The sequence below is a fragment of the Dermochelys coriacea genome, chromosome 2, assembly GCF_009764565.3.
Source record: "Dermochelys coriacea isolate rDerCor1 chromosome 2, rDerCor1.pri.v4, whole genome shotgun sequence".
Taxonomy (NCBI): Eukaryota; Metazoa; Chordata; order Testudines; family Dermochelyidae; genus Dermochelys; species Dermochelys coriacea.
In genome coordinates, this window is record NC_050069.1 from 71,488,458 (window position 1) to 71,513,184 (window position 24,727).

At 42.2% G+C, this 24,727-nt stretch overlaps 1 protein-coding gene across 1 annotated transcript; it reads right to left on the reverse strand.

The window, feature by feature from the left end:
* Nucleotides 1-1,969: 1,969 nt before the first annotated feature.
* NPBWR1 (neuropeptides B and W receptor 1) lies at nt 1,970-3,814 on the reverse strand. The gene has a single exon (XM_038391784.2). It carries the CDS (start codon nt 3,725-3,727, stop codon nt 2,750-2,752), a length of 978 nt encoding a protein of 325 aa, XP_038247712.1. The 5' UTR covers nt 3,728-3,814; the 3' UTR covers nt 1,970-2,749.
* Between the last annotated feature and the right edge of the window lie 20,913 nt (nt 3,815-24,727).

A 24,727-nucleotide genomic window follows, 5' to 3' on the forward strand; every position in this document is an offset into this window, starting at 1 on the left:
TACAATACCATGATTTTTAATGAGTGTATCATTTGAAAGCAGTGCACATACAAAATAATTTCTTAATACATCAGTAGCAATGACACAATTGTAACCAGCTAATCCTTCCAGCTCTGTTACACTGCCAACTAACAGGAAAATGTATATAAATGCTGTACTGTAACTTTAACTGAGCTTTGTTATTAGTATATCTTAGTCACTAAGCATATGGAAAAAGTGTGACCAGGTCTTGTAAATACGAACTTCAGAAGATTTGACTCAACATGTTTTCAAAACTGTCAGCTTTTGAAGTGTAACCATTTTTTTTCATTAGGGCTATTAAAAAAGAAGTTATATCTCCACTCCTATTCACAACAAGAAAAACGATCGTCTTCACCATTCCTCAGAGAAAGAGTGTTATTGATTGATGTTTGTCTAATGAGAATCTACATCAATTTATTTATCCTAGTTTTAGAAACAAAAGATGATATGGATATTTGATATTTGACTATTTTATATTTTTATATAGTAAGTTTCATCCGCATAAAAATCAAGCAGACAAGACTGTGTTTGTGCAGTGCCTAGACAGGAGTGGGCAAACTTTTTGGCCCAAGGGCCTCATCGGGGTGCTAAACTGTATGGAGGGCCAGGTAGGGAAGGCTGTGACTCCCCAAATAGCCTGACCTCCTCCGCCTCTCCACCCCTCCCACTTCCTGCCCCTGACTGCCCCCCTCAGAACCTCCGACCCATCCAACCCCCCTGCTCTTTGTCCCCTGACAGCCCCCTTCCAGGATCCCCCCAAACTGTCCCTCAGGACCCCATCCCCTATCCAATCCCCCCTGCTCCCTGTCCCCTGACTGCCCCCTGGAACGCCTTGACCCTCATCCAACACGCCCCCGCCCCCGCCACTGCCAGAGGGGACAGCAGGGTAGGGACCAGGAGGCTAGTCTCCCAGGCCAGGAGCTCAAGGGCTGGGCAGGACAGTCCTGTGGGCCGGATGTGGCCTGTGGGCCATAGTTTGCCCACCTCTGGCCTAGCACAGTGGGCTCCTAAGCGCTACTGCAATATGAATTAATAATAGTAGACAAGACCACAAAGTTTTGCAGTTTCAAAATCTTATGTGCCTGGATATATTTTTACAAACTATATTTCAAGTCTGTCAATTTTCCCTGTGGGGTAGGAGAGAAGTGAAATGGGGAAAAATGCAATCTTCCCCTGAACTGCGTAGGCATATGAACAAAGGTGAAACTGAAAAGAACCAAATTCATCTTTTTAGTCTCATTGTCCAAGTTAAGATAAAGAGGATTTTTTAAGGCAAAATAGTGAATAATAGGTTAGCTTTTTATTTTGAAAATAGTATTAAGCTAACATATGACTGGTAAGGGGTGGAAGTAGGGTTTTTGTTTGTTTGTTTGTTTTTGACAGAACCCCCTTTAAAACTATTAACTCTGAAGTGAGGATTTATAGTGAAATAACATCTGATCCTTAAGTAGCTACAAGGGGGAAAAGAAGTCTGAGCATTTTTTGAGAAGATGTAGGACACTATCTTAAATATATGTATTGCACATAAAACTAACCATATATTCTGTTACTAATAGGAACTGAGAACTTTATATTATAGAATAGTTTGCTGGGCTGAAAATGCCAGTTCCTACAGAAAGTGGCTCCAAACACACATCCATATTTCTACACACTATGGTTCCTCTTTTCTTCTTTCTTAAAGCCAGTCCAAGGGCTCCTTGCTATGTGCATAGAAAACAATGGGATTTCAGGAGACTTTAATAGGCATATTTAGGTCCCATATAAAAGGAAATAATCTTAGCAGTGTTACTAATGCTCTCCCTTTTTCCTGCTCCTTGGGAGATCTGTCTTTTGAAGGTTGTTAAAGATGTAGAATTATAGCCTAATCTACAAGATCTAAAGCTAGATGTGATTTCTTTTCAAATGTGTTCAGAAAGATCAGGCTAATTTTATCCAGCAGGATCATATTCCATGCAAAACGATTTTAACAACAATAATTCATGTGTAGGGAAGGAGATTTATACATGGCAGTCTCTGAGCATTTACAGGTTTCAGAGTAGCAGCCGTGTTAGTCTGTATTCGCAGACTGTATTTTTTGAGCATTTACAGTGAGTACTGCATTATTTCTGCTGCTTTTGGACTGAAATATGAGATCTGATTCTGACTCACAAAGTGCCTCTGACCAGAGGGCGAGGGGGGAATATCAGGTTGCTATGAAAGCATAGGCTCTTTTAATTATGGTTTATTTATTTAGAATGGAGTAAGGGAGTGAAGCTGAGCTACAAAGTAAGTACTGCAGATATAAAACGAGCAGGCTTAAGATTCATTAAGCAAGGCACCCAGTAAAATATCTTTATTTGGCTTTACAGATCTCCAGTAATATATGTAGATGTCAAAGTACTTAGCTATTCTTCACTAAAATCTTGTAAAATTTGGATTTGCTCCTGCTCCATACAACCCCAGAAATCTAGAGCACCCTACTGAAGGAAAAAGAATGAGCGTGATGGGTAAGGCTAGGCCCAGGAGCTAGTGTGGATTTAAAAAGCCCCATTCCTCCCGTCTGAACACTGTGCCACTGGCTGCAAGACAAACTGAAAAGAATTGGACCCTGCCTGTCCTTGGATTTCACGGGTGCATTGGATTCTAAAACTTGATCAAGGCTGGTTCACAACCGGCGCCCAAGTATTGTCCCCCGGGATGCTCTTTCCCCTTTGAAAATGACAGAGGAGAGCAGCCGCGGCTGGGGGCTCTAGGGGGATGCCCTGCATTCAACCAGCTTGCGAAAGCTCTTCCGGAAATTGTCGTCCAAGAAGGCATACAGGAAAGGGTTGAGGCAGCTGTTGGCGTAGCTGAGGCTGGTGATGAAATAGGAGATGCCGATGATCAGGGGGGTCTGCGGGAGGTCCGCGGTGAGGGCCACCACCGTGCTGAGGTGGTAGGGGGTCCAGCAGAAGAGGCACACGGCCAGGATGACCAGCACCATCAGCGACACTTTCTTTTTGGCTTTGTCCAGGGCTTTGGCGTTGCTGTGGAGGCGCACGCGTCTCAGCTTGGCCAACAGGGCGGCGTAGAGGACGCAGATGGTGGAGACGGGGATGACGAAACCCATCAGGAGGGTGTAGAGGCGGCTGACTTTCCACCAGAAGCTCTCCGGGCTGGGGAAGACGAAGACGCACTGGGAGCGCCCCTGCTCCCGGTGGAGCTTGGCGAACACCGCGAAGGGCGAGATGACGATGGAGACCAAGGCCCAGACGGCCAGGCTGGCCAGCTTGGCAGCGCGGTAGGTGCGGTAGGACACCTTCCCGGACCGGAGCGTGGCCACCACCACCAGGTAGCGGTCGATGCTCATGACGGTGAGGAAGTAGATGCTGGAGAAGGTGTTGTACTGGTCGATGGAGATGATCAGCTTGCACATGAACTCGCCGAAGGGCCACTGCCGCAGCAGGTGGTCGGCGATGTTGATGGGCAGTACCAGGGTGAAGAGCTCGTCGGCCACGGCCAGGTTGAGGATGAAGAGGTTGGTGACCGTCTTCATCTTGGGGGCCCGCAGGATCACGTAGATGACGGCGGTGTTGCCCGTCAGCCCCACGGCGCAGATGAGGGAGTAGATGATGGGCACGGCCAGGTAGAAGTCGGGGAGCAGCTGCGGGGCGGAGGCGTTGGGCCAGGGGGCCCCTCTGCCCGCGCAGGACGCGTTGGGCTCGGAGTGCGAGGAGAGGTTAGCCATGGGCTGCGCGGGTGGGAAAGAAAGACCGGCCGCGGCTCCCCCAGTGTGTGAAGTGGTGGCTGAATCCGGTAGCCCAGCTCGGCTCAAACACCAGGTCCAGGGATATGTCACCGGAGCCCGCTTCAGATCTCCGGCCTGGGGCTGCCCCGGGGTGAACCTGGAAGGCGCTGCTTCTTTGGCTTGGATTTAGACCTTTAATTCCGGCACTACGCCGGACAGGTCTCTCCTTATCCCCCTCTTGCCCATCACTCCTCTTCTCCTCACCGGAGCTCCTTGTAGGGACAATGGAAAACACACACTTAAGTTCGGGCTTCCTCACCAAGAGAAATGCCCATTTTCAGAAAACATGGAAATAGGCACCTCACAGCCCAAGCACCCTCCACGTGCTCCGTCTCACCTCTTGGGGTGGGTTGCGTTGTCACTAAGCGCCACGCACACACACACAAAATATAGTTATGAAGCACATTTACAAAGAGACAATGCAGAACCAGTAGACCTCAGGGACATGTCATTTAAAGGGGATCCGACCAGGATTCCTTTCTCTTCCCCCTCAACCCTTCTCATCACCCAAATCTAACTCACACACTCCTGGAATTGCGGATCTGCTTCTGTGTTGTTGAGCTGTGAAATTCCTTCTTTTCCCTTACCTTAGAGCAGAGGGTCGCTTTCCTTCTGCGGTCCTTCTGCAGGACAGTGGAGGCTTAAGGCGGCCCGGGAAGCTAGCGATCCCGAAAGCGCCTAGGTGCTGAAATGCTGGACAGCTCCCCGGCAACTGACTCGATGAACAGCTCTCTACATACTTGAGTCCTGCACAGCTCCTTTTGGATCGCTAGTCACCCCCTATCGCCGCCTGCAAACGAGGAACAGAGCGCAGGTCAGCGAATGCGCACCAGGGCTTCCTGCTAACAGGTCAAACTGAGCGTAGGGCAAGGACACAAATATATTCATTCCCCTGACAGGTTCGCTAACGTCCCTTGTTGCAAATAAGCCCACTTCGGGAGCACAAACAAACAAACACAGACCTGTTTACGCCTTTTGTATTGTAATTGATCAGTTATTTGTTTTAATCATCTGCAGCAGAGTTCAAATACGGAAAGCCAGTTCGAAAATACAGGGAAGAAATCCAACTTTCTCCTCTTCTTCTCCAGCCTGGTTCCTTGCAAAGTACACCCTTTGAAAAGTTGCATGGTACTTTACATTCCAAAGGAAGTGGCTCAGCCCCGGAGCTCTGCCCAGTGAGTCACAGTGGTGATAGGGAACCTGTAAATATGCAGCAAACGACTTTACAAGGAAGACTAGAGATGCCTCTGGCTTTGCCAATTCCTTGTCTATTTAAATCTGAAGGGGAAGAGTCTGGCTCATACTCTCTTTCAACAGTTCCTAGCACAATAGGGACCCATACTCATTTGGGACCTAAACGGACTTCTGTAATGCAAATAAATAATAAGAGATTGACCCAAACTAAAATCCCAGATGAGAAGTTTGAAGTAGTTGAAATCTGATCTGAGATACATGTAACTCCTGTCCTTTTAATGAGCCACACAAAAGCCTGGGATCCAAGTATCTTTGAACTTCGGTTTCAGGGTATTCAAAATCAGGATCCAGTCACTTTTAAGCCCTTCACTAACAAACAAACAAACAAACAAACAAACAAACAAACAAACCACCCATTGTTTTATTCCTCTGTCTTGGATTTGTGAGATACTAGGATGTCTTCAGATGCTCAGGCTGAGAATTGGTGGAGTATTTTTACTATTTCCTATTAAAAACTATACAAAGGTATAATACCTTAAATTCCAGTGAAATGTATAAGCCTGAATTTCAAACAGGAGCACAGTCCATTCACATGGAAAAATACACAAACACCACTTGTCATGGGCAATGGTCCTTCAGAAGAATTAGGGCCTAACTGTCCCCGATGACCCTATAGGCTACACATGGGAGCATAAAGTACTCCAGCTGGTGCCCTTTAACTAATTAGTAATGGAACAACTGAGCTAGAAAGAGGTTGCTTGAACAATATAAAAGAAAAGTTTCTTAGCTAGAAGGGGGAAAGAAAAGCAGCTCCTTTCAGTGAAGTCCTGCAGTTTCTACAGGTTGGAAGGGGATGATGGCACAGAGTGGACAGTGGATTTTCCAAGGGTCCCTGGGGAGAGAAACAGTGATGCAATTCCTCTCATCAGGCTCTGGAAAGAGAGCTAGTGTAGGTCTCCAGAGCAGAGACTGCTAGAGGTGGAAACTGGTTTCAGGGAAAGGAGGAAGAATGAGAGTGGTTCTGGTAGAAAAAACCTACAGGGAGCAGAGTAGGCTCTTGTGGAGAAACCCTGAGTTAGGGCCTACATGATAGAAGAATCCACAGGAACCAGGTGAGGCTTCCCTGGAAGAAGTTCTGCAATGGGGCTCGTGAGTGGGGAACAGGGAAACCACAGAAGTAAACTTCTAGTATCCCTGGGGGAGGATATCCTGGTAATTCCTCCTTGATAAGTAGTTGGACAAGTATTGACCTGAGAGCAGTTGAAGAAGTATTATTACTATGGATTTCTTAGGCCTTTTGTTTGGACCTTTTTGTTACTCCAGAAATAACAGGGGTAAAGTTCAGGACTGAACTTTAGGTGACTTAGCTGGAGGCCTAAGCCATGGAAGAGGGTACTTGCTTATAGGTTGCAAGTACATCACCTCACACCACCTCTGTGCTTTAAACCCTGTATGTGCATGTAAATTAGGTAAATGCCTGCCTTAATATTTTCATAGATTTCACCCAACCAATATTTCACCCAACCAGCCAGCATTTCCAAAAAAGGCCCAGCACCATTCTCAGTACCCCCAGTCAATATCAAAGCTAGCTGAGGTTTCATGCTACAACTTTGATTTCACAGTCCATTATGCCACAAAAGTATACAGGGAAGCTAAAGCTCAAAGAAGACACATGGGGTGATCTCTGGCTGACTTATCACTGCTATATTAGATCATGAAACATAGAAACTTCTTATTATCATGACCAATATTGCTTTTAACTAGAGTGTATATAGAGAAGAGCCATTCCTAGAAGATAATGTAACTATCACTATCAAGTCATTTTACACTGGTGAAACCTGTCTGTCATCAACTCTGTCTTAGTGATAAAAAGCAAAAACCCTAACCACAGTAACATCTACTCCATGTTTTTATCTCACCTTCATGTTGTGGTAGTAATGCCAAATACGAATGCATCATCCTATGTGGTAAGTCCTGAGTGTCAAATATCCAATTACTCTTACAGCATAGGGAGCAGAGACAGAAAGTATTATGACTTGGAGATACTTTGGCTATCTGAAATAATATCTTCAATATTTGACTGAAATTATATAATGGTCAATGGTAGAATCAGATAACTTGCAGCTTTTCCAGATCAGCATTGAGAATGTTGCCTGCTGTATTATTCCAGTCCTTGTGTCTTGGTTGTTTGTTAGATGAAGATGCTAGTTACTGATGTAACAACATATTTAGCATTTTGCCAAAGGGAAATATTTCACATCCCTGATCCATCCAAATGTGTGCAGAGAGAGCTGTATTGAACAAAAGCTGTTTGACCTGAATTACCCCATGCTCTGCTAAGTAATGCAGCTAGAATGTTAGGATATCATAAATATGAACCTTCATGAAAAGCAAACAAACAAGCAAAAAACCAAATTAATGTTAAGATAAACTACCACTGCCTCATTGTGCTTATGCTTTTTAAGGTGTCCTATATTAATACAATATATAATATACAATAATATTATACAGAGTACATAGATTTGACTTGTTTATAGTTCTTATTGAGACTGAAAAATCAGTGAAGTTTGAGAAAAATGAGTACATTTACATATACAGTGACACTAAGTGGAGAACTACTCTGTGTGTTTGCTGCAACACCAGAGTTACATTTCTTCACAAGTCAGCAGACAGAAATGCCACCAAATTGACCTGAGCCAGAATCTAGGTTTCTTGACTCTCAGTTCTAAACTTCTACCCATTAATCAACTATGCCTATTTCATCTGTATCTTTGCCATCTACAGACAGGGAAAATGCTTTTTACCTAGTGTGGGAATAAAATTTCTTGGTATCAGTTCCTGTGCTCATTCCTCCATATCCTATGACTTCTGGAGCAGTGCATCCTCCTCCCATTGTCTCCTCTTTCTGATCTAATCAAGAGGGTCTGTTTGCAGGATCAGAACGTTCAATTAGGTTTTTGCACATTTTCTGTGCAGACTATATAACATAAAAGATTTTCTTTCTTCTTTTGTTTTGGGATTATTTCTTTCCTCATACAGACCTCAGAAATAGCCAGACTGACTGCTCACCCCTCCCATAAAATTTCATCACTATTCTGAGACCAAGCAAGAAAAATGTCACCAAAAAAGAACCAATGTTCAAAAACAATGAGCATGTCATAAAGGACAGTTATAGTGTAACTCAAACAGTCACTGATTTTGTCATGAAATCCAGGTGGGAAGATACTATTGACTTCACTCGGGTTCTTTGTGGGCACGGAGTTTGTCTGTGCAGAGTCAGGGCCTTAGTGTACAATAGTAACACACAGTGTAATAGAGTGGCTAGGTTGTGGTCTACAAATGCCTATGAATTTATCACTGAAAATATTACACACTTGATACTAGAGCACAGGAATTAATTATTGAATTGGAGATTATGTTAGACAATAGACATTCACATGTAATTACCAAAAATGAAGAAAAATGGAAATCTGTGCCACTGTAAATTGTTTCTAGTTATATTATGCCACTAAAGCGAGAGACTAAATTATAATACTATTTTTTTTAATTTACTGTTTCAGGGGACATAGTATAATCTTCTTAATTGCACTATATAAAATACTGGTTAAAATGATCCTTCATAAGGACAGTACATGGAACAGTAATTGTCTTTGAGACAGCCCAGAACCTCTGGTGAATAATGCATGGCTGAGCAAGTCATCCAACAAGCAGCTGAAAGATGGTGTTCAGGGCAAGATCATGCTGCATAATGTGATCATTATGAATGTGGTGATACTTAAAAAGATGTTGCTGTTTTCATGGACCTGCCTTCTGACTGATGGAATCGATAGGGTGATTTATGCATTTTTAGCATTTTCCATACTTCCAAAAGCCTGGTTATCCCAGCTTGTGGAAATACCAGCAGAGAGTGTCTGTCTGGGAAGATTTTTGGAAACTGCATAGGTAGCATGAATTAGAGAAAGCTTAGGGTATTTTTAAATCTCTTATGTACTTCTTAAAAGAGGTGCTTGACTTTAATTGAACCTGTGTGTTTGTTTAATATAATTATTGCTATATTGTAACTCCCGTGTTAGACACCAACTGAGTATTACTTTGATCCTGCAGACACTTATACACATGCTTAACTCTATGTATGAGTAGAGAACTACTTAAAGTTAAGATTGTGCATAAGCATTTTCAGGGTCAGGGGCTAAATTCTTCAAGAACATAATGGGATAAATGGTATAATTTTAGCACATTAAGTTTACTTGGAAATTCATGGAAATTGAGAGCTTCCTACTAATTCTAACAAGCTCAACAGAAAAACACCATTGGTGAAATCCTGTCCCCATTGACATGAATGGCAAAATTCCCAGGAGTGGGGCCATGATTTCACCCCATATGCATTTAGCTTGTTGGCCTGGCAAGACTTTATACAGCTAAGAGAGGAAAAAAAGATACCTTTGAAAGACCACAGTTCAGTCAGGTTATCCTCTCACTTCTCTACTTATCATCTTGTTGTTTGATGTACTTAACATGTGTTTTTTTAAAGAAAAATCCATCTTTTAGATATTTATGATAGTGATGTGTCACATTTTATTAAGGAGAAGCTGTTTTAGTCATCATGAAGGAATCTGGGGCCAGAAAGTTTCCTTCTGTAGTAGGAACAATCCATGGAATAGTACTGTGGTTAAATAAGTATGTTTTGCAGAGCTATCCATTGGCTTTTAAATTGTGTGGGGGTGTATATTAATGTTTGAGAATAGAGCATTATAATATCTGTGAGAGTTCCTCTTCTTCTCAACAAGATTTGTCTTGAAAATCCTCTAAACAATCCCAATACGTAGTATTACTACACAATAAAGTGCATTGAAACCTTTGGCCCAAATTGTGATAGTCTGACTCATACTGAATAGCAACTTACTCCACAATTAGTCCCACTGATTTCAGTGAGAGTACTTGTGGAGTAAGGTATTATGCGTATTGAGTAAGGCCATTATAATATTTCCCTTTAATAATAATATTATACTATAGTGTGTCTTTGGATATTAGTGTTTTAATAACAACAATCTGCAAAGAAAAACAATAGCAATAACAAGAGAGGCAGAACATTTCCCTGTAGTCTCTCCTCATCTAAGGGAATTAATCCTTAGTTTATTAAAGGACTTACCCTTTCAATACCTTGTCATAGATACTAATTGAAGAGAAAAGCGTTACTATGCACAGATTGGTGATCCAAGTATCATGGTTTGAATTTCCCTTTTAAAAAAACAACTACAAAAATACAAGTACAATGTAAAGAAAATGGTTCTTCATGGAGAAATTAGCCCTTGCGTTTTTGTACCTATTTAAGACTAAGTTAAACTATATTACCATAAACCATAGTACCAAACTATAGTACCATGCACTATAACGATGCACGGGACTTATCTAGAAGAACCTATGGGAAACTTTAAAACAAATCAGAGATATTTAGAATTATTTACACTTTAATTCTTTCCCATAGGCCACTTGGTACAACCCATTTTCAATCAGAATGCTTCATTGATCTCAGTGAGAAGCTCTGCTTGAAAACTGATGGCACGACTTACCCCCATACCTAGGAGCAGGATGCTGATTTAAGCAGGGGTCCCTCTGGATCAAGCCTGTCATCTCTTTTCTTTACTTTGTCATGTGACAAAGGTAAGTTTTAAAAGGGTGCTCACAGAGCATCTTGTCTGGCTCCCAAAATAATGTGATTTCTTGTTCCTCAAATGTGCACCATTGGAAGAATGCTACTGATTCACTTTTTGTTTCAGTGCACACCCACCCTGTTAAGAAAAGTGAAAAATGTCACTGTCTTTTAGACTTTTAATGAGTGATTCACTAAAAAGCTGTACATAATATTTTTAATAAAGGTATCAAAATCCACAAGGTAAGTGACAGAGAATTTACATAAAATTGGGTCACATTTTGAATAAAAAGGGGCCAAGCTGTTCTACCGTATATAAATACTTACAGTCACTGGGCCAGAGAGAGAGTATGACTCTGCTGTCTGATGAGTAGGACATCCACCTGGGAGGTAGGAGACCAGGGTCCAGTCCCCATGCTCCAATCACTCTTTAATTATTTATCCAAGCTAGAACAGGAGAGACTGAAGGAGCCCCACATCAGAATATCCCCTATCTCAATGTTAGGAGCACTTGCCTGAGAGGTGGTAGATGCCTGTCCAAACTCTCTGCCTAAGGGGTGAAATTGATCCTATGTTTTCCACATCCCCTGGGTGAGTCACTAGCCTGAAAGTTATAAGGTGGGCATCACCATCCCTTGCTACTCCAGTTGCCAGATTTTGAATGGGACCAGCAGGAGGCCTCTGAACATGTCTACTAGATCAGGCTCCACGTATGAGTGAGGCAGATGCAATTCTATTTTCTCTTGGTTTCTGAATCACTCTGGGGCTTAGGTGGGAGTTGGCACCCAGATGCCTAGAGTGAGGCAGCTGTGTCCATGCTCAGAGGCAGAAACGTATGTGCCTAGGGAACTCTGAAAATTTTTTACTCTGAAAATTAAGGCACAGAATGAGATTAGGCATCTACAGAGTTTGGTAAAAGTTTTATGAATTGCAGCAAAGCCAAACCTGGGGCATAGGCACTTAAACCCAGAGTTAGGTGCCTAAGTATCTTTGTGAATCTATGTCACATACCTTTAACGACAGTCCTGGTAGCGCTTGGTGAATGCATTGCTCTTCTACTCTGCTTGCTCTGTAACTGGCAACATGAGAGTCAGAGAGGGGCTTGTAGTTGAGGAGCTGGAACACTTGGACCAGCTCTAAGGGTAGAGTAAAGATGAGTGTCTGGTGCTAGTTGTGGGGATGAGAATCAGCCTTTCCATTGGCCCCATTACCTACAACCGCAGTGGCTCCTTCAAAGGTTATGCTGACTGCCAGATAGACAGTTAGAGCTTGGATTCAAATAAACACATGCCTAAGTGCTTTGCTAAATTACAGCCTTTATTAGGAATTTTTAAAAAGCGAATGCATTGTGCTGGCTGGATGAGTATTTCTTGGCATATGCACAGACAGCCCCCAAAGGGCATGGATACTTCTGCCTAGGAAAGGCCCCCGACTCAAGAAATTACAATTCTTTGTGGAAGTTCAGGAGGAGTATGTTTTTCATGACTTCGAGAGGAAAACTGAATGTAATAGTAACACTAGCAGCAGAAGGGGAACTGTCTGCATCTTCTCTTCTGGCATTAAAAGGCTGAGGATTTTGTGGGTTTTTGTTTGTTTGTTTTAGTTTAATAAAACTCATAGTGCTTAAACTTGAACTACTGTCAGGCCACAAGGCCATACAGGACATATTATTGTATTAAAGTAGTGCCTAGAGGCCCTCTGATGATCAGGGTCACGGCATGTGTAGCATTGTACAAAGAGATATTAAGAGACAGGCTGTGCCCTGAAGACATTAAGTTATAAGAAAACAAGACAAAGAAAAGGTGATCAGGGGAACAGAGCTCGAGTCAGTTGCCTGAGGCAGAAAAACTCATATTACAGGGGTCCCAGTTTAGTGCTTGATCTTGTGGAACAACTTGTCTCTTATATAAGATGGAACTTTGGAATCACTTGAAAAGTCTGGCAAACCTGCAAGCAAAACTGTTTGTTTTTGTAGTTTTTCACATGAAAATGAAACCTCCATTTTGGATTCCCTCCAGGCTGAAATGAGCATTTAAAAGCAAAAATGAAGCTTTAACACAGCTACTTGAACTTGCTTATAGCTACACATATTCAAGTCTCTGCGGATGCTTTTGAAGATTTGAAAGCTTTCCTTTTGTTTTATATGCCTACCTGAACATGCCAATATAATAACCATGCATTTAAACTTTCCAAGTGGTGCAGTGGATATTTTATCCCTAATGGAACATCTCAAAGCTGAGTCCTGGAACTAGTTTCAGGAATTTGATGGCTCCTTTGAAACAAATCTTTTAGGACCTGAAGTCACAACAAGCAATTATAGCAGCTCTGAAGACTCATTAAAGTCTGTTGGCCAAATTCAGCCATGGTGCAACGAGGCACAATTTAATGAAAATCAGTGGAGCTGTGAAACAGTTGCATCCAGCTGTAATGCCTGCATACTAATTCCCTATGCCTCAAACTCATGATGAGACAGTTATTTATAATAACTACTGTATATACATAATAAGTCTTACACCTCAAGAGCTCTGGACTATTTTTCTTCAAAATAGAAGAAATGGATTAGCTCAAACTGTCAGTGTTTGATCCCAAAGGAGGAATGTGAGATTTGTCAAGTTTGTAAAAACTGAAGGCCTTCTTCTCCTCTCAGACAAGCATAAATCAAGAATAATTCCACAGAAGTCAGTGGAGTTAGGGTAGTGTAAAAGAGAGGAGAGGTATGCAACTTGAATTATTACCAAAATAATTCTCTTTATTTACCTTTATGATGACAAGCAGGTAAGTCGCAGAGCTTCTCTGTTAGTTTTGTCTGTGTTTCAGCGTACCAGATTGTAACCCTTTATCCTAAAGTCCAAACTCAGTTGTCATATGTGGAAAGAATAACCAGAATTCCTCAAGCTGACATTTGCTTAATTATAAAAGACTCCTGACAAAAGCCACATATCGACTAATTTCATCCTCTCGCATTGTGGGGCAAATCCCACCTTCTTCTCTGGGAGTGTGGGAAATGCCCTGGCAATGGAACTAGCACAATTCTGCATGCAAGGAGGAGAGCTGGACTTGGAATGGGGACACTGCTAAAAGATATGCAGCATTTCTCCTCAGGGACACCTTGCTGCTCAATGCAGTAGATGAGGGCAGGTTCAGAGAATCCACCGCTCTTGTCATTCTCCTCTTTGTATATATTCCCAAATCCTCTCTTCTAGCACAGAAACTGAATGTTGGGTTATGCACTAAGTAGCTGTATAGGGAGATGGACTAGAGAGGAAGAAGCCCTGCTTCACACTGGAGGATAAAGAGGCTATGATAGCTATTACCCCTGCCTTAAGCTTTCTTCCACAGAGAGGAGGATGTGCATAGCCCTAAAGAGCCTTAAGTGAGACTGGCATAGTGTATAGGCCTCATGCAGCCCTCTGTAGAGGGAAGAGTTTCACCCACCATCAGGGACTAGAGGTCTCAAACCCTGGGCCATAGGGCTTTTAGGAGCCAGTAAGTTCCAACCTGCCAACCAGTGTGCCCAGCTAATAGTTGTCTGGACTAGAAGCTGAACTCCAACAGAGGACTTCAGTCCTGGGCTCTGATTGGTGGAACTATGCGGGTCCTGATTGGTTCCCTGCTGGTATTTCAACAGAGCATAGGAACAGAAAATTGTCCATGCAACTGGATTTTCCTTGCTTAGGGCTGCTTCCCTTATGCCACCTGCCTGACTTTGATCTCCTGGTATTCTGACCCGGCCTGTCTCCTGCCCTATGTCTGCCCTCTGGCATATCTCAGCCTCTGATCTCTTGGTATGTGACTCAGCCTGACTCCTGCTCTGACCAATAGGTCAGACTACTTACGTTCTGTTTGTGATACCCACTAAGAGCATCAAGGAACTTGTTAGCTCATTTAATGTCTGCTTAGCCTTTCCATTAAAGAGACCTCCTAAAAATGTATTTCTACTACAGACTGCAAAATGTATGTAACAGAACCCATTCACCCCAACATTCTCATCTAATTCCTTTCTTGATCTTATGGTTAAAGTCCAGACTTTGGGGGCTAAATGAATGAACCGTTAAACTAAACTTCTGTATTATTACATAGGTATTGCTTAACAATGGACATCATTTTTTTTTACCTTGTTTAAGAAAGTAATCAGACATATGCCCAGGCTGGGACCTTGCATGCCAACTGCATTATTACGGATGTTTTGTTACCATGGAAAGACAGATAGATTCCAAACCATGGAAAGGTTCAGTGTATCTCTATAATTTTGGCTTATTTATACTGCTATTCATTTGAAGCCATTTAAGACAGTAAAGGGGAAATAATAAAACAATTGTAAAATGCTTGGTTATGGGTGTTTCAGAATAGGTGTCTCCACTCATTTCCTTAAACATATGATAAAGATTTAGGCATTTTAGATGTATGTAAAAGGAAAATTCAGTTTGGGTGCAACTTGAGTAGGGTTATAAATAGATTTTCATATCATGGACTAGATTCTGATCTCAGTTACAACAGTACAAATTCTGCAGGACTATAGTAACATCAGGGGAGTTATTTGGGGTTTATACTCTGAGACCAGCGTGTGGTCCAATAGCTTTGGAAAACTTAATTTCTTTGGGGAGGCAGTTTATTTTTAAATAGCTTCACCGAGGAACAAATAAAAGAAGAAAGTTACAGGAAGAAGGAAATGGGAACTGGCGTATCAGAGCATAGATGTAGTAGGCCAGATCCTCAGCAGATGTGGATTGACATAACTCCATTGAAATCAGTCGTGCTAGTTTACATCAGATGAAGAGCTGGTCTAGTTTCTTTATTGCCATAAAAACATGAGCTGAGTCATATTTTCCAATTTGTCCTCTAGTCCTGTAAAATGTAGCCATATTTCTGTAATGCTGATGTTAATAATGATCTTGTATTTATTGTATAGTGCCTTTTACTCAAGTGTAAGTATGCAGGCAGGTACATCTAGAAATAATGTAAGCCTATGTCAGAGCCAGAGAGTGTTGCGATTTAGACAAGCGATGAACACATTGCCTCTTTTGCTTCTGTTTCTCTTTCCACTTCAGTAGTACTGGTTTGGCCCTCTCTCTGGTCTTGCTTGCTTCCATGTTTTGCATCTCCTCTCCATACCCCACTTCTGCTGCTTTCATTTCTGCATCTTACAGTTCCACTCACTCCACTGCTGTTGTTTTCAGTTTTGTATCTGCCACTTCAGCTACTAACAGCTAATACAGCCTAACATAACTGCCATGGTAGAGCAATATCTCAAATAAACAAAGCTGCTTGACTCTGACAGGTACTAGTGGTTGACTGCTATTTCTGCTTTTGTCAGATACTGTTGTCCCGGTGGTTTGCTCAATATGTATCAATCTGTAAAGGATTTTCAGAATGTCTTACTTTTCATGCTTTTATAGTCAGTGCGTCAAAGTCGGCTCTCACTTGCACCAAGGTAAGTCTGGAGTTTATAGCACTGCAATATGGTGTAAATGAAAGCATAGTCTGAACCAGCATTTTTAAATATAGCCAGCTAGTTACTAATGATAATAATATGAATTATAATAAATAATGAATTATAATAATATTATAATGAATTATAATACATAATTATGGTCCATGCCTGGGAACTCAAGTCATGGACCAGACCCACATTGTGATAGGTGCTGCACAAAACAGAACAAGTCCCTGCCCCAAAAAGTTTGTATTAAAGTTCCCAGGTTTTAGTCCTTATCCCTATGACAGGGTGGGCTGGCTCGTAGGCTGTGTCTCACTTGTACCTAGTTTAACTCCCTGACTGTGTGACCAACAGCTATTGTCTGCTGGGATATATAAGGGCAGCCTGTGTGTAATATGGGGGAGAGGCAGTAGAAGTGGTTATATGCTGAGGATAGGCTTTCTGCAGCCAGGGAAAGGACTCTGTGGATTCCAGCTAGAAGGGCATTAACTTTCTGGGAAATCACCTGAGTAGTAAGTGGTGGTTTGCTGTGGTGCAAAAGGTGGAAGGTGGTAGAAGATCACTCCAGAAGGAATCAGGATGATGCCTTAAGAGGCAAACTAGCCAATGTAGGAAGTATCCCTGGGGACAAGGAAAATGAGTGTGGAGGGAGGCTGAGATGGATGGTGATTTAATTTATTAGGGCCATGGGCTGGGATAGAGGGTGGGAATGGGGTCCCCTTTCCTCTATGGTGCTGCGTAGGGAGGTGGTATGGAAATTCCTGTAGTTAGAACTGTTGAGGCTGGTTGGAATTATTTTTAAACTGAATCTTATTTGGACTCTGTTCCTTGAAAAAGGGAAAGATTCAGGCTTGGCCAGAGGGCTAAACCTCTTCAAAACTCATATCCAATCAGAGGGAAATTGCCATTCACAGAGGGGAAGCTAAGGCAGCGGCCACGTTCCTGCTGGGGAAAGGTATGCTGCTATCACAGTCCCACAGAGTAAATGTCTGTCTGCATTTACAGCACATTGTCCTATAATCCTCATATTTTTCTGGCCTTGCTTGCAGTACTGAACAATGTGCACATAGTTTAACTAATACTGTAGAAAATGTCCATTTGGCTTAAATATTTCAGCTATTAAGGGCTAAGTATTACTGTATGTGCACATGCTTATCCATTGCCACAGTAAATCTGGAAAACATATGCTGGTTCAACGAGCAGTTACAGGATGAAGCAAGTAATGATAAATTGGAGCTTTTTGAAAATCTTAATGCTGATATCAATAGACTAGGGAAGTGCTGGAAGCATCTTTTCTTGAGATATGTAAAACGAGTCTAGACGAACCATCCAAAATAGATTTTGTACTGGCAATAACGTCCTCTTTCCCATGAACCTTTAAACCACTCTAATGGAGTCTGGATTCAAGGTTCACCACATTTTGAGAAACTGGAGGAGGCGCCCACCAAGATCCAGTACCACGAAGGAATAGGGATTAGAACTAAGAATCTGATTGTATTAGTACTGTGGAGTGACTTTTATTGTTGTTTTAATCTGCCGATGGATCTGTATCTATCAGGCGAACAACACATTAAGGGCCAGATTCTGCCCCTTCGCTCAGATTGAGTAGCATGTTACTCCTTGAGATTTCCCTTTGGAGAACATAGGACTCACAAAGTTAGGTGATATTCAGCATGAGTAAAGGTGGCAGAATCTGGCCCTACCTGAATTTTCTATTCTTATTGTGAAAATTGTAATTTTTGAATGTGCCTAGATCATGGGATAGCTGCTTATTAATGGCTTAATAAATAAGATGAGATGCTCTCTGAGAACTCACATCCCAGCTATCCTTGTCTTACACTAAGGAAAGGAAATGTTTGGATTATATCAAGCCCCTTCTCAGTATATTTCTTCCAAAAGGCTTGGCAGTTGTAGTCATCCCCTCAGAAAAGTGTTCCTCTTGGTATGCACTCAGTTCTGAAAAATAAATAAAATTCAGTAATATGTTTCAAGCTTTTATTGACTGTGTGGTGTGCCCCTTTTATATTATCTTTCCACTAATATTCTAGCAAGTGAGTTATATTCATACAAATATGTGTGGAAAGTGAATGTTAGGCTTAAATATTCACCAGAAACAAATTTAGAATGATATATGCTTGAAATGTTTTGTAACTAACAGACAGAGTGTTAATCTGAGCCATCTACTCAGGAAACAGAAGCAATATCACACATCTTATGCAACTATCTAGCACTGCAGACATTCCAATTTTTGAATATTTGCAGTGACTTCTTAGTGAATGACCTATCAACCAAAAACAAGTTGAAAATATTCATGAATTTTGAATAACAAATGTTGGAGAAAATCACAATCCAATATATCAGAATGATATATTTTGCTTCTAATTGTTAACAATGAACTCTTCCAACTGTATATTCTAACCATTGTAAAACCTTTACCCAAACAATAAAACTCAGAAGCTACCAAACTATATACTGAACTTCACTATTCAGTCATGCAGCCCTCCCCTTTTCCTGCATTTCTATGTGTTAGATCTAGATTGTAAAAGAGTTGCAATGGTATTTTGTCTCTATCCCCATCCCCTCCACAGCCTGCACAGGCATGTTGTCTAGAATGTAAGAGATTTTGTCTTTATATCTGTCTATAGTTCCCAGCATACTGTTGCCACTGTACAAATACTGAATAACTTACAGTGGTGGCTATTGCTCTGTAGTCTACGGATTCAGGCCCTATTTCAGCAATGAATGTGCTTAACTTTAAGCATGTGCTTCAGTGTTTTGCTGAACTGGATTCTCAATTAGGAATTAATATTCAGAAAACCAACTACCATAAATGTGTACAATGGTGATGTGCCTCCTTCCTAAAGTGAAAATGTATGCAATTAAATATACTGTACTGGAATTCAAGCAATCACTTCTATCTGAAATAATGATTGCTGCCTAAAACAGGGGAAAGAGTCAGACACTTCATTGTGCTAGGAAAATGAAGGAGGCCGTGCCAGTTCAGAAAACAGCAATCAGTACAGAATCAATAAAAGAGGTGTTATGACATGTGGCCAGGAAAGTCATTCAAGACCTCCCACACAGACCACGGTTCAGTTGTTCACAGTGCTCTATTGCAAACAGAGCCTAGAGGGTTTAGACATGTGGACATGTTTAAAACAAAACTTTTTTTTGGTGGGGGAGGAAATAAACTGAAGGCAGGGAGCAAGTTGAAATGCATAATACTGAAACGGGCATTGCTGCTGCTGCTGATGGACAGTAAATGAGACCTTAGTTTGGAATGTGATATGGGAGCAAAACCAGCCCATGAACAGTATGCTCCCAATTATCCAAATAGCATGGGGGACATGGATTTTGTTTGGGTAGTTGAGAGGGGAGGAGCCATTCAGCAGCAGGGTGGGCTCCCTTCAGTTATGGGCTTGTCAGTCATCCTCCTTCTCCTCGCAGTCCTGGCCAGGGATCTCTGCTCTGCCCTGCCCTGCTCACTCCCTCCCATAGAGCAGGACTGCAGAGGGCTCCCTGCACTGCTGCAGGGCTGGTGACAACCCATACCTACAGGAGCAAGGTGTAGCAGGGAGGCTGTGGTTCTGGTGGGGGGCAGGGCAGAGTACAGACCCCTGGCCAAGACTCTGCTTTGCCCAGCCAGGACCACAGTCTTCCTTGAACCTCCAGGGATTGGGTACCACTGGCCCTGTGGCAGTGCAGGGAACTCTCTGAAGCTCTGCTGTCATGGCCCCACTCACTCACTTCTGTGACAGCAGGGCTGCAGAGTGTCCTGCACTACCACTGGAGCCACTCATCAGCAAGGTGGCTTCCTCCTCAGCTGCGGGCTTGTCCTCCGCATGGTCCTGGCTGGGGCGTCTCTGCTCTATTATGTGAACTTCCACATTATCCGAATCCCTTCTGAATCCCCTGGCATGAGATGCATGTTGCAGAGGGTGTGTATCTCATGCTGGGGGAAAAGGAAGGGATTCTAACAATGTAGAGTCTAGGTTTGATAGGAGTACAGATAAAGGTGGGTAAACTGCATAATTGATTCTACAGGAAAAACATCAGAGCAGGGAGGTAAGTCTTGATATTGCTCTGATATAGTCTCACCTGTAATAATACACTTAGCTTGGTATTTAACTGCAAGCCCTATGCCTCAGACTCTAGAAGGGAAGGAACTCGGCTGTAGCACTGCATTTGCATAATATTTCTACCCAGAATTCCTTCAATGACATTTTGGGAGTCACCAACTCAGAATTGGTTGAGTAGTGGAACTGAACAGAGAGATGAAAGGAGAGCTATTTTGTACCAGTAGGGGATTTCTGGTGGTAAGGATGATGCTCAAGTATCCTGTATTCTACTTGCTGCCCTTCGCTGAGTATCCTGTAGCCTTTGGAGGACTCTTTGCTAACCCCTACACCTTACCCCATTCCTCTCCCAGAGCTGGGGAGAGAACCCAGGAGTCCTGACTCCCAGTCTGCCTGCCCCGACCACTGGACCTCACTCCCTTGCCAGAGCAAGACAAGTCTCTGTTCTGCCCCAACAGCATGAGTTGAGGTCTCTGGGTGCTAAGACATTCCATTTAGAAAAGGAAAAAATACAGCTTAAACTTTTATAGTCTGATATCATAGTTATGCAGTCATTGAATTGTTTGTGACTAATTTGCATAAAAAGCTAGAGAATTTGCTGTGGTTACTGAAGGATTGAATGACAATAATGTCCTTGATCCAAAATCAATTGAAGTAAAAGGCAAGAGTCCTGCTGACCCCAGTGGGCATTGACTTGAGCTCTTAAAGACATTTCAGTTCTATTTTAGAGCCATTATCATATTCTGTAGCTCTACTTTATCCAATCCAAAACAATTGCAGTTCTCCAAACCAGCCCTTACAGTATGTGTATTTTTAATGTTTTAGCCATAGAAGAGTACCCTGCAATCCTGTCAGTTAACAAGACTCTACTAGTCACATTGGACCTGATCAATGCTTGTTGAAGTCAATGGTAAAACTCCCATGCACTTATGAGTAGAGTGGGTGACTAATTGATTTTCACTTCAACCAAAAAACCAGAGCAGATACTCCAATCTTCCCTTTACCCAGGTGAGCATCTTAGCCACCAGGCTGTAAGCTATTCCGCTCTCACTCTTTCCTGTTGAAACTGTTCCATTTTGTATAAACATGTAAGTGTTCACTGCAAAACAGAGCATGTGTAAGAGAATGAGTAAACTATTTGCCTGGGAAAAATTTACCCAGCTCTACTTTTGAGGTTTGAGTGTCATATATATCCTTGTTTCTAGAGAAGGGTTTGAGTCAAAACCTTAGCGGTTAACTTTAGAGAAGTTCATGTCTAGAACTGAATGTTGTGGCTCACTACCATCCATATTCAGAGTTAATTTCCTTTCTGTGACAGCATCTGTGCTCATGTTCCCCTTAGTAGTACAGGAAATGGTTTGCTTGAAATTGCAATTTCAAGCCCTCCGGGGTGCAGTTCTCCCTCAAATATACCTGTGAGTGTCTATTGAAATCACTAGTGTACTTGCATATCCCAGGCCAGCTATGAAGCTATAAACCACTTTGCTTATAAAAAGGACTACTTGAAATAATAAGATTAGAGCTCCGAGGAACACTTGACTCAAGACCTGAATGCAATTAAAATCTTTCTCTGAATGCAATCTGTTCATGAATCAGCAATGGTTGATTCATATTTTTATGTAAACAAATTTTTCTCAGAAATGGATAATTAACTTTTTTGCTCTCAGGAAGTAGCCACAAACACTTTGTGGCAGCTGCTTATTGATGTATTTTGAGTTTAAACAGAGTTAACTGCCATAGTTATCACAGGGGAATTTACATGGCATCTCTCCTATACTCTGGCTAAATTTACTCCTTTTGTGGTCAGGAGAGTGAGCAGAGGCCATTTTGGGGGAGAGAGTAACTCACCTAGTTTTGACCAACTTTTTATCCTTATCTCTTGTGATAATTTGTCACAAAAACAAATTACTGGTTGTACACAGAGGGAGGGTTTTTTCCTTTTGGCAAAGTGCCAAAAGATGTATTATTTCATTTTGCAATGTAGTTGTAGCTGTGTTGGTCCGAGGATATTAGAGAAAGAAGGTGGTTGAAATAACAAAGAGGGTCTTGGAAACACCTGAAGAAGAGCTCCAAAGCTTGTCTCTCTCACCAACAGAAGTTGGTCCAATAAAAGATATTACCTCACCTCCACACAGCAAAGGGCCCTACATCAGACCCACTTCCTGAACCAGAAATGCAGCAGCAGGCTTTGCTTGTCTGAAATAACTTAAAAGTATTCTGTCAGTTTAGTAATTCTGTTAGCTAGGGGAAACTGGGTTAGCCTTCTGGTAATAATTTTGTCAATGTCAATTCTCAGTGCGGTTGCATTAGGATTTCCCCTTCCCCAGAGTGTGTTTTTGTCGGTGTTGGTGTTGGGGAAGAGGTAAAAAGGAGAAAACATAACACATATTGACCAAAACTTGTGTTTTGGTAAAATTTGCTGCTATTAACCTGTGATTCTCCCCTCCCCACAAACAAACAAAAGTGTAGTGTGGCCAAAGTACAGCGTTCATCCTGGGCTTTATCGCTTTTCCCATAGTAGTGGGCTAGAAGAGTAGGAAAGTTCCACGAGCTTCCCCTGGCAAAAGTTCCTGTGAAGCACCCCCTCTGCAGGCCCCAGATGTGTCAGGGAGTGACTCCTCCAAACCAAGCAGAGATTCATATGGAAAGGCATTCCAGATCTGCCAGGACAGGAGCTCATATATGGACAATTGACCCTTCTCCCTTTCCTTTGTTGCCTGACAGCAGAAATCATTCTCTCTACATAGTCTTTATACCTCCCTCGATATCATGGTAGCTACAAGACTTCAAAAGTGGGGGATGGAGAGATTTATTTGTATATCTTAGGCAGGTATAAGAGTTTTCAATTGTGCTCAGAATATGATGACTTTCATATTAATTCCTGTGTGCTGTGGAAATCACTCCAGAATACTATACCACCACTGGCTGGCTGGCTGGTTCCCCCTGCCACCCCAGAAAGCACAAGGGATCTGTTGGGCAGCTCATATGTATGCTCCAGTTTTCACAGGTACTAACTCCTGACTGGATTTTGTCAAGTAAGAAAGATCTGCACTGTGTTCCAGTGTCTCAAGACTCCAAAAAAGCTCAGTTGGGGCTTTGTGTGGATGAAGGGAAAGCCTGCACAGACCTTATTATAGGATTGGGGCCTAAAATAGTCACAGTTGCTAGGCTTTTTTTCTCTTCTCAGTGAGAATCAATCTAGTCAGTGGATAGTCCTGATCATGTTTTGTCAGCTAATCTGCTTAATGTTCCAAGTTCTTGTGATGTTGTTATATTGCCATTGCTGGTCTAGTTTGTGTGCATGCATGTTTCAAGTTCCTTTAGTTTAAAGGTCATCTTAGATAAAATAATAAGGCTATTATCTCATTCTCCTTCTGCTTTATTTTATGCCTGTTAGGAAAACCTGCAGAGATGGTTTAATCAGCTAAAGTATATTACAAATGTAGTCAAAATACTGAGGTACTGGTAACCAGGCTGGGCATGCCCATATAATACCTGTATCCACTATGTGTAACAACATGCATAGCTCTTTATCAGCCCAAGCTATAGCAAAAATTCCCAGGCTTGATTCAGTCTGGACAAGTTCCCAAAAATGTGGATGCTTTGAACTTGCTCTCTGAGCTTGTTGATATCTCCCACCTTCCTGCCATCTTTTTCTGTCAGCCTTCTCCCCTCTTCCTGTTACAAGTCACCAAATCCCAACCTTAACATGCTCCTAATTCTCTTTCTTTAATTCCAAGCCGGCTCTCTGCCCTTGATGATACTCCATTAACTGTTTCAGATCTGCCATACGCTGATGTGGTCTGCACAGCTGGTTGGAGAAGATTTATCATCTTTATCCAGCCAGTTGTCAGTATTAATTATTGCACTGAAGTAGCACATTTATTTTAAAGCTCTCTATATTATAATTCTTCTAATAAAGTTTTCAGACTTCAGCTGTAAATTATTTCTGATAACTGTGGATGGAAGTCTGAGCGGGAATATAAACCTTCTAAAATGGAGATGCTCATTTAACACATCAGTAATTGTTTAAATTTCATTTATGAAATTGTTGTAAGAGACAGAAGACTCTGTGACAACTTTACAGTTTACTACAATATCCAGTGTTTGCACTGAATTCTGTCTTATTATCCATAGCGGGTATTTCATTTGAGATCTTCACATTACTGATATTCCCTTTTTTCTTGTTTATCTATTATTCCAGGGTCTGCTATTTTTATCAAGGGCATGATGGGGTAGTGTTGAAGGGTGGACTAGGTCCAGAGGCCTCCTGCTGGAGGCCTCGCAGCCCTGCATCACCCTGTCCCAGAAAAAACTGTTTTAGTGTGGCAAGCTTTTAACTGTTTTACTGTGTGAGGTCAGAGCCAGAGGCTGAGGCCGAAGGAAGCCAGAGGCAGAGGCAAAACCAGTAAGACAATGAAGGCAGAGGCAGAGGCTGAAGGAGGGCCAGAGCCAGAGGCAGCCACAGAAACAGGCATGATTTTAATTATTTATTGGGCAGAGCCAGAGGCAGAGGTAGCCCAAGAGGAGTATGGGGGCATGACTGACGGGGGCATGAGAAAAGACTGGGGGGGAAGAACCAGCCC